Genomic DNA, 10,695 nt, shown 5'->3' with positions numbered 1-10,695 from the left:
GCTCCCAGTGAAGGGGCTTGGGTTTAATCCCTGGCCTGGCAACTAGATCCCACATGCTGCAACCAAGAGTTTGGATACCACAATTAAAGATCCCGTGTGCTGCAACTAAGATCTGGCACAGTCAAATAAATAAATTAAAAAACAAAACAGTATGATCATCTCTATAGATGCAGAAAAATCTTTTGATAAAATTCAATATCCATTTATGACAAAAACTCTCCAGAAAGTGGTCATAGAGTGAACATACCTCAGCATAAAAAAGGCCATCTATTACAAACCCATAGCTAATATCATACTTAGTGGTAAACAGCTGAAAACATTCCCTCTAAGATCAAGAATAATACAAGGATGTCCATTCTTGCCACTTTTATTTAACATAGTTTTGGAAGTCCTAGTTATAGCAATCAGAGAAGAAAAGGAAATAAAAGGAGTCCAAATTGGAAGCAAGAAGTAAAACTGTTCACCATTTGCTGATGAGATGATATGACAACATTGAAAATTCTAAAGATGCCACTAGGAAACTATTAAGAGCTCATCAATGAACTTGGTAAAGGTTCAGGTTATAAAATTAATACACAGAAATCTGTTGCATTTCTATAAACTAACAACAAACAATTAGAGAAATCAGGGAAACAATCCCATTTACTAGCACATCAAAAAGAATAAAATACCTAGTAATACACCAACCTAAGGAGAAAAAAGACCTATACTCTGAAAACTGTAAGATGAAAGAAATTTAAGACAACATGAGTGGAAAGATACATCATGTTCTTAGATCAGAAGAATTAGTATTGTTAAAATGACCATACTACTCAAGACAATGTACAGATTCAGTGCAATCCCTATCAAATTACCAATGGTATTTTTTCACAGAACCAGAATAAAACATTTTAAAATTTGTATGGAAACACAAAAGACCCCAAATAGCCAAAAAAATCTTGAGAAAAAAGAATTGAACTGGAGGAAACATGCTTCTTGACTTTAGACGATACTCTAAGGCTACAGTAGTCAGAACAGTATGGTATTGGAACAAAAATAGAACACAAAAACATAGATCAATGGGACAGGATAGAAAGCCCAGAAACAACCCATGAACTGATGTGCAATTAATCTATGATAAAGGGGGCAAGAATATAAAATGTAGAAAAGACAGTCTCTTTAAATGTTATTGGGGAAAAACTGGATAGCTACACATAAAAGAGTGGAATTAAACATTCTTTAATGCCATATAAAAAGTAAACTCAACATGGATTAAATGGAAGACTTGCTACTATAAAATGCCTAAAGGAAAACATAGGAAGAACACTCTTGGACATAAACTGAAGAAATATTTTTTCAGATCCACTTCCTAGAGTAATGGAAACAAAAGCAACAATAAACAAATGGGACCTAATTAAACTTGAATACTTTTGCACAGCAAAGTAAACCATAAACAAAAAGACAACCCACAGAATGGGAGAAAAATATTTGCAAATGATGCTACTGACAAGGGATTAATTTCCAGAATATATAAGTAGCTCAATGTAAAAACCAAAAACCAAAACCAAAACCAGCTCAACATCAAAAAAAAAAAAACACAAAACAAAACAAAAACAAAAACCAAAACCAAAAAACCCCAAACCCCAATCCAATCCAAAATATGGGTAGAAGACCTAAATAAACATTTCTTCAGAGAAGACATACCAGATGGCCAGGAGGCACATGAAAAGATGCTCAACATCACTAATTATTAGACAAATGCAAATTAAAACCACAATGAGGTATCACCTCACACCAGTCAGGCCATTGTCAAAAAGTCAATAAATAATAAATGCTGGAAAGGGTTTGGAGAAAAGGAAACCCTCTACACTGATGGTAGAAATGTAAACTGGTGCAGCCACTATGGAGAAGAGTATGGAGGTTTGTTAAGAACCTAAAAATAGAGCTACCATATGATCCAGCAGTCTTACTTCTGGGCATATACCCGGAAAAGACAAACATTCTAATTTGAAAAGGTGCACCTCAATGTTAGCACTATTTACAATAGCCAAGACATGGAATCAACCTAAATGTCCATCAACAGATGAATGGATAAAGAAGGTGTGATACACACACACACACACACACACACACACAGGAATATTACTCACTCATAAAAAAGAATGAAATAATGACATTTGCAGCAACATAGATGGACCTAAAAACTATCAATCTAAGTAAAGTAGGTCAGACAGTGACAAAAATCATATTATCACATATCTGGAATCTAAAAAAAAATGCAAATGAACTGACTTACAAAACAAAAACAGATTCACAGTCTTTTTGTCTGTTTCTAGTCTGACATAGAAAACAAACATGGTTACCAAGGGGGGAAGTGAGGGAGGAGGGGTAAACTGAGAATTTAGACTCTATTGTGTAGCACAGAGGACTGTGTTCAATATCTTGTAATAACCTATAAAGGAAAAGAATCTGAAGAAGAACACATATATGTGTGTCTATATGCTGCTGCTGCTAAGTTGCTTCAGTCGTGTCCGACTCTGTGCGACCCCAGACGGCAGCCCACCAGGCTCCCCTGTCCCTGGGATTCTCCAGGCAAGAACACTGGAGTGGGTTGCCATTTCCTTCTCCAATGCATGAAAGTGAAAAGTGAAAGTGAAGTCGCCTAGTCGTGTCCGACTCTTCGCGACCCCATGGACTGCAGCCCACCAGGCTCCTTCATCCATAGGATTTTCCAGGCAAGAGTACTGGAGTGGGGTGGCATGTACATTTGAAACATTGTAAATCAACTATACTTCAATTAAAAATAAAAACTTCTGCTTTGGGAAAGACAAGATCAAGGGAATCAGCAGAAAAGTCACAGATGGGGAGAAAATATTTGCAAAAGACATATTTAAAAAAGACTGTTATCCAAAACATGGAAAGAAATCTTGAGACTCCACAAAAAGTCAACAACCAATTAATGAATGGGACATTAACAGACATCAACCATCAACAGGCTAAAGAAGATATATAGATGGCAAATAAGCATATAAAAAGACACTCCACCTCAAACGTTATTCAGTTCAGTCGCTCAGTCGTGTCCGACTCTTTGCGACCCTGTGAATCACAGCACGCCAGGCCTCTCTGTCCATCACCAACTCCTGGAGTTTACTCAAACTCATGTCCATCAAGTCGGTGATGCCATCTAGCCATCTCATCCTCTGTTGTCCCCTTCTCCTCCTGCCCCCAATCCCTCCCAGCATCAGAGTCTTTTCCAATGAGTCAACTCTTCACATGAGGTGGCCAAAGTACTGGAGTTTCAGCTTCAACATCAGTCCTTCCATTGAACACCCAGGACTGATCTCATTTAGAATGGACTGGTTGGATCCCCTTGCAGTCCAAGGGACTCTCAAGAGTCTTCTCCAACACCACAGTTCAAAAGCATCAATTCTTCAGCACTCAGCTTTCTTCACAGTCCAACTCTCACATCCATACATGACCACTGGAAAAACCATAGCCTTGACTAGATGGACCTTTGTTGGCAAAGTAATGTCTCTGCTTTTTAATATGTTATCCAGGTTGGTCATAACTTTCCTTCCAAGGAATAAGCATCTTTTAATTTCATGGCTGCAATCACCACCTGCAGTGATTTTGGAGCCCCCAAAAATAAAGTCTGACACTGCTTCCACTGTTTCCCTGTCTACTTCCCATGAAGTGATGGGACAAGATGCCATGATCTTAGTTGTCTGAATGTTGAGTTTTAAGCCAACCATTTCACTCTCCTCTTTCACTTTCATCAAGAGGCTTTTTAGTTCCTCTTCACTTTCTGCCATAAGGGTGGCATCATCTTCATATCTGGGGTTATTTATATTTCTCCTGGCAATCTTGATTCCAGCTAGTGCTTCTTCCAGCCCAGCATTTCTCATGACATACGCTGCATCATGAGATGCATCATAAGTTAAATAAGCAGGGTGACAATATACAGCCTTGACGTACTCCTTTTCCTATTTGGAACCAGTCTGTTGTTCCATGTCCAGTTCTAACTGTTGCTTTCTGCCCTGCATATAGGTTTCTCAAGAGGCAGGTCAGGTGGACTGGTATTCCCATCTCTTTCAGAATTTTCCACAGTTTAGTGTGATCCACACAGTCAAAGGCTTTGGCATAGTCAATAAAGCAGAAATAGATGTTTTTTTGGAACTCTCTTGTTTTTTTGATGATCCAGCGGATGTTGGCAATTTGATCTCTGGTTTCTCTGCCTTTTCTAAAACCAGCTTGAACACCTGGAAGTTCATGGTTCATGTATTGCTGAAGCCTGGCTTGGAGAATTTTGAGCATTACTTTCCTAGCATGTGAGATGAGTGCAATTGTGTGGTAGTTTGAGCATTCTTTGGCATTGCCTTTCTTTGGGATTGGAATGAAAACTGACCTTTTCCAGTCCTGTGGCCACTGCTGAGTTTTCCAAATTTGCTAACATACTGAGTGCAGCACTTTCACAGCATCATCTTTCAGGATTTGAAATAGCTCAACTGGAATTCCATCACCTCCACTAGCTTTGTTCATAGTGATGCTTTCTAAGGCCCACTTGACTTCACATTCCAGGATGTCTGGCTCTAGGTCAGTGATCACACCATCATGATTATCTGGGTTGTGAAGATCTTTTTTTGTACAGTTCTTCTGTGTATTCTTGCCACCTCTTCTTGATATCTTCTGCTTCTGTGAGGTCTATACCATTTCTGTCCTTTATCAAGCCATCTTTGCATGAAATGTTTCTTTGGTATCTCTAATTTTCTTGAAGAGATCTCTAGTCTTTCCCGTTCTGTTGTTTTCCTCTATTTCTTTGCATTGATCACTGAGGAAGGCTTTCTTATCTCTCCTTGCTATTCTTTGAAAGTGCAAATTAAAACACACCATTTTCCATTACACATCTGTTACAATAGTCAAAATCAGGAACACTAACAACATCAAATGCTGGTGAGGATGTGAAGGATCAGGAACTCTCAGACATTGTTGGTGGAAACGCAAAATGGTATAGCCATTTTAGAAGATAGCTTGATGATTCTGTAACAAAACTAAGCATATTCTTACCATATGATCCAGCAGTTGCACTCCTTGGCAATTGTACTATGAAAGGAACTAAAAACTTTTACCCACACAAAATCCTGCAGATGAAAGTTTTTAACAGTTCCATTCATCATGGCCCAGACTTGGAAGCAAACAAGATGTCCTTCAGCAGGTGAATAAATTGTGGTACATCCAACAATAGAATATAACGCAGAGCTAGAAATAAATGAGCTATCAAGCCCTGTAAGGAATCTGAAACTCATATTACTGAGTGAAAGAAGCCAAACTGAGAAGACTCCATATTATATGATTTCAATTATTTGACATTCTGGAAAGGGCAAAACTGTAGAAACAGTAAAAATGATCAATAGTCATTGGGGGTGGCAGTTGAGGGGGAGAGATGAATATGTGGAGCGCAGAGGATTTTTAGGACAATGAAAATACTCTGTATGGTATTATAAGCATAGATATATAGTTATTAGTCATTTGTCTAAACCCACATTTTTTTTTTCCATTCTGGTGAGTGATGTTGATAAAAGGGGAGGGCTATGCATATTGGGGGACAAGGAGTATATGCAAATCTCTGTACATTTATCTTTTTTTTTGGCAAGAAGTAGGTTTATTAATATAGTATTCTTGTAGGAGATGCAAGCATGAAGGCAAAGGAGCTCTGCTCCAAGTACTAAGTGGAGTACAATTTTATAGCCAAGGAAAGGGAGAGGGGCAAAGACCACCTTCTTCGAGTAGACATGAGACTTTCTGTACATTTATCTTAATTTTATTGTAAGCCCAAAACTGCTCTCAAAAAATAAAGTCTTAAAAAAAAAAGTGGAAGGAGCATTGCACATAGACTATGAGGGGGTAAATGGAGACTGGTGGTTCCTGGCCCTGATAACCAGCCCCTTGACCATGTACACAGGGAACGTAAGCATGCCTCTGGAGGCAGCTTCTGTGGTTGCAGAGGCTGACCAAGCTGCGGGAGGAGGAAGTGCCAGAGAGACACAAGGAGACTTCTCACCTGTGAACATGTTATTTAGGCCACAGATGCTAGGAAAATGCCAGGTATTGAGGAGTGCCTCAGGTAAGTTACAGAGTACAGGTGGATAACACAGCCTCCTATTACCCTTCCTCAGGGGTGCTCACAGTCAAATGAGCAAGACTGGGGACAGCAGAACAGGGGGTCACAGAGGCCAGCTCTGATGTCAGACTACCCAGCTCTGACTCACCAGCCTCCATCATTTGCAGATTATTTGGGAAAATTCCTTAATTATTCAGGTCAGTGTCCTTATCAGAATGGGGATAATATGACCATTGTTGTGAGACAAGCAAAATAAAATAGCATGCTTATTCCTTCTAATAATTCTTGTCTCCCTTATTATTGTTGTTCAGTTGCTCAGTTGTATCTGACTCTTTGTGATCCCATGAACTGCAGCACTCCAGGCCTCCCCGTCTTTCACCACCTCCTGGAGCTTGCCCAAACTCATGTCCACTGAGTTGGTGATACCATCCAACCATCTCGTCCTCTGTCATCCCCTTCTCCTGCTACCTTCAATCTTTCCCAGCATCAGAGTCTTTTCTAATGAGTTGGCTCTTTGCATTAGGTGGCCAAAGTATTGGAGCTTCAGCTTCAGCATCAGTCCTTCCAATGAATAAACCCTTATTATACAGATATCATTTTGCTCTTGGATAAGCAGTTTACCTTCCTTGCTATCAACCTTAACCTTTATCTCCTGATACCTAGAACTTGTGCTCCTTAGAGACCTCTTCAGAGGTCTTCCAGGTAGTCAAGTGGGAGACAGGGAGAGATGCAGGGGAAAGTTATTCAATCCCAGGGTCTGGATTTTACCTTTGCAGGATGGAGGGACAGGAAACATTTCTTAAGCTCTTACCATGTCCCAAATTGTGCTAAGTAGGCTGATTACATATGCTTTCTCACTCTAGTAGTATTTTTATCTTCATTTTAATTTAGATTAAGCCTCAATGTACGGATACATTCAGATCACATTTTCAGTAAGTGGCAGGATTAGTATTTCAGAATTCAGCCCTTTTCCTCAGGTTACAGTGAGCTTGGATTTCTCACAGTATGGACTAATTTATTTATTCACTATTCTTTTGATGAATACTTAATAAAGCCTTTAATAAAGGGTACTGGTTGCTCTCAGTAATGCTCTCTTCTTCCTTATTTATCAATTCTTAGTTTTTAGATGAGCACATGACTGCTAAGAAAAACCTTCAACCTCCCTTGCAGAGGGAAGGCTGCCATTCAGGCATGGCTTTTTGCAGGACAGTGGGAGCCTCAGGGTTAAGCGATGGTGGGGGCCATCAAGACTATTTGACTAAGTCCTCTTGCTTTGATTCTATACTTGCCCAGCAACTGATTATCATGTTACTTGAGAGAGAGAGAGAGATGTGAGAGAATCTATGATGTTTTACTAGAGCAGCCAGCTGTCCCCGTTCTCTCTCAATTGACTCTGCCAGAATTAATTTTTAAAAACATAGTTGCTTTGGGACTTCCCTGGTGGTCTAGTGGTTAGGACTGCAAGCTTCCACTGAAGGGGGCATGGGTTCCATCCCTCGGTGAGGGCTATTTCAAATGGAAAGCTTTGCTTCTTTCAACAAAAAGGTTGTTTCGCTTCTTTTAAAATTATTTTTGTTTTATAATTTGAGTTGCTATGAAAAGTGAAAGCTCACTCATTCAGGAAATAGGACTATGAAATATTAAAAGTTTCATATTCTTTTTTTTCTTTGTGGCCAGGGCAAATCTAATGACTGACCTTAATACTGACACACATCCAAGACCCAGACTCGTTTAGAAAGAGTTTACTTGAAATGTGCAAGGCAGTCAGACTGAAAAACTCGTTTGCCGCACATAAGAACTTAAAAGAAAAAACTGCTAGAGTTACCAGTTTACATAGCCTGTTCATGGTAGACAAGGGGTAACTTTCTCATATGATTATCATACTCACAAAGGTTGTAAAATATTACATACAGCAAGGCAAATATTAGAGACAAAATTGAGGAAGATCCAAGGAAATATTTCAAGGCGTTATTATTTGGGGAATCAAAGCAAGTCAGGATGATCTTGCATTTTTTGTAATACCTACTGGGAAATACGGTCACACTAGAAGCAGGCAAAGCCGCAGACCCTGCCTTAACACACCTGTCAATACTCTAGTTGTGCCCTGAAAAGCAGGGCACAGCGTATCTGACCTTCTGCGCATGCTCTGTCCCGGCTCCAGGGGGCGGGGCGAGAGCGCGCGAGGACTTGTGGGAAAGTCTAGGAAGGCAGGGCCGGGCGTGAGTTGCTGCCGGCTGGACGCAGTGGAAGAGGGGTTGGTAACGGCCTGGTGGGGTGAGCTGGCTCTGCGGTTAACCCGGGCTGCAGTAGCGAGGAGGCTTTTGGGGTCGCCCGGCGGGAGGAGGGGGTGCTACCATGGTCCCGCGTGAGGCGGAGAGGGCGAGGGCGTGCGCGGGGGCGCGGCGCGGCGGTGTCCAGGTAGCGGCGCACCGGGGAGCGCGTTTCGGGAGGGGCTGGCCCGGAGCAATCTGGGCCTGGACGGTCAGCTTTACTGTCAGTCCCTCGATTTCTGCTGCTCTGGGAGTTTGGCGATTTGCGGTGGTCCAGGATCGCGGATCCATTCTTTCGAGAAGACCTGTGTGGGGCCCGCCCCACTTAGTCGTGGGTGTGCAGTGCTCGGCCGCATATTGGGTATGAAAGTGATACCCTCAGGCGCTGGAAGTTTCTGGTTGCCAGCCTGGACGCAGGTTCCGTGGGAGCGGAAAGATGATGGGTAAAATGGAACAGGTTTCTACCTCCCACGTATCTCAGTGGCTTGCTGCGGTTTTATTTACGTTTTTGAGCACCTCGCCAAAGCATTGTACTAGTTTTGTTTTTTAATGAGATAGATACATGTGATCAAACGTGTGAACTGCCTGAAAAAAGCTTAAATTTAGTTTCTGAGGCAAGGCTAAGGGGTCAGAAGACCTATCTGCGGTTGCAAACATGTTTTAGGAGAATCCCTTTTCTAATCTCTTCTATCTCTCCCAGCCTAACTTTCCCTCACCTCCCCATATTTGGGGACCTTGCCCATCATTCATCTACTTTTCTGTATCTTCTTTAACTTTGTTTTTCAGTTCCTCTGCCCTCCATACTCGTGAAGAATTTTAGGTTATCAAAGATGAAATACTAATCCCCGTATAATCTCATTTATTCAGCTCATTTTACTTCTATCCTTAAAAAAATGGCCTATTTGAACTCTAAACAATATTTAAATGACTAAATACAATGTACTTTATTTCCCACATATGACCTCTGTGGCCTTCTTGAACTCATGGGAATTCTCTTCTGTGACAGTAACTCCAGGTTTTCCTTCCAGCTCTCTAGATGCCACTGCCTGATTTTTAGTGTTGGCATTTCTTCCTCTGTTTGTTCCCTAGATATTAATGTTCTGCAGGTCTCTTCTCTTCCTTCCCCCTCCACTGTCAAAGTAATTAAATGTGTCCAAATCTCATGATTGTAGCTTCTGCCATTATGCTAGTGACACCCGAATTTACATTTCTAGGCCTCTGTAACGACTTACTGCGTCCCGACATCTCATAAGAACTCAAAATCAATTTATGCCAAACTGAAAAAATCTATTTTTACATTTGTTCTGCCATCCTGAAACCTCTTTTCCTTTTGAAATTATGATTCCTGAGTCAAAATGGTACTACTAATCTTACCAGGCTCCCAAACCAGAAATCTAAGACTTTGCGTCCTTCTCTGCTCCCCAGCTGGAGAAGGAAATGGCAACCCATTCCAGTATTCTTGCCTAGAGAATCCTGTGGACAGAGGAGCCTGAGGGCTGCTGTCCATAGGGTTGCACAGAGTCTAACACAACTGAAGTGACTTAGCATGCATGCATGCATCGGAGAAGGAAATGGCAACCCATTCCAGTATTCTTGCCTGGAGAATGCCAGGGACAGAGGAGCCTAATGGGCTGCCGTCTGTGGGGTCGCATAGAGTCGGACATGACTGTAACAACTTAGCAGCAGGTGCTCCCCAACTTCTCAGTCTAATGAATTATCATGTCCCTTTTATTTTACCACCTTAATGTTTCCCGTGGCTTTCAGATCATTTGTCACCTCTCATGGCCTGGCATTTCACGATCTGTCCCATCCTCCTCCTTAGCCTTCTCTTCCATCCTTCTGCCTAGTCCCTCATTCTGCCTGCCCACTCCTCCACATTAATCACTTGACTGGCCCCTTTTGAAACATGGCTAAATAGCAGCAGCTCTGGTGACTCCTTCCTTAAACCTACCCCCCTACCATCTGATTCATACCTGTCCTCTGTGGTCAGTTCTGTAGCATCTGTACATACCTCTAACAGTGGTTCTCAACCAGGGGTTTTTATGCTTCCCAGGGGACATTTGACAATGTCTATAGACATTTTTGATTGTCATAGTCCAGAGGGAAAGGAGTAATACTGGCATCTAGCTAGTAGAGGCTGGAGATGCTGCCAACCATGCTACAATTGCACAGGACAGCTGACCTACAACAAAGAATTATCTGGCCCAAAACATCAGTGGTCCCAAGGTTGAGAAGTCCTGCCAAGTATAATATTTTGTTACTCAGTACTTTGATTATTTTCTTCTCCACTAGAGAAGGGACCTTGTCTTGTTTTTACATCCCTAAATC

The 10,695-nt window shown here is 41.4% G+C and overlaps 1 protein-coding gene across 2 annotated transcripts in view; it reads left to right on the top strand.

Annotated features, from left to right (window-relative positions):
* The first annotated feature begins 8,194 nt into the window (after positions 1 to 8,194).
* The window catches only part of RPAP3 (RNA polymerase II associated protein 3), a 36,341-nt gene continuing 33,840 nt past the window's right edge, over positions 8,195 to 10,695 (top strand). Inside the window, exon 1 of one of the 2 annotated variants that reach the window (XM_055581842.1) lies at positions 8,195 to 8,351. In XM_055581842.1, coding sequence (XP_055437817.1) covers positions 8,239 to 8,351 — 113 coding nt within the window. In that variant the 5' untranslated portion in view covers positions 8,195 to 8,238. Of the gene's footprint in view, positions 8,372 to 10,695 lie in introns of both variants that reach the window. The other variant, XM_055581846.1, reaches the window with a different exon arrangement.

Source organism: Bubalus kerabau, chromosome 1, assembly GCF_029407905.1.
Source record: "Bubalus kerabau isolate K-KA32 ecotype Philippines breed swamp buffalo chromosome 1, PCC_UOA_SB_1v2, whole genome shotgun sequence".
Classification (NCBI taxonomy): domain Eukaryota; kingdom Metazoa; phylum Chordata; class Mammalia; order Artiodactyla; family Bovidae; genus Bubalus; species Bubalus kerabau.
This window is presented reverse-complemented; position numbering and strand designations above follow the sequence as displayed.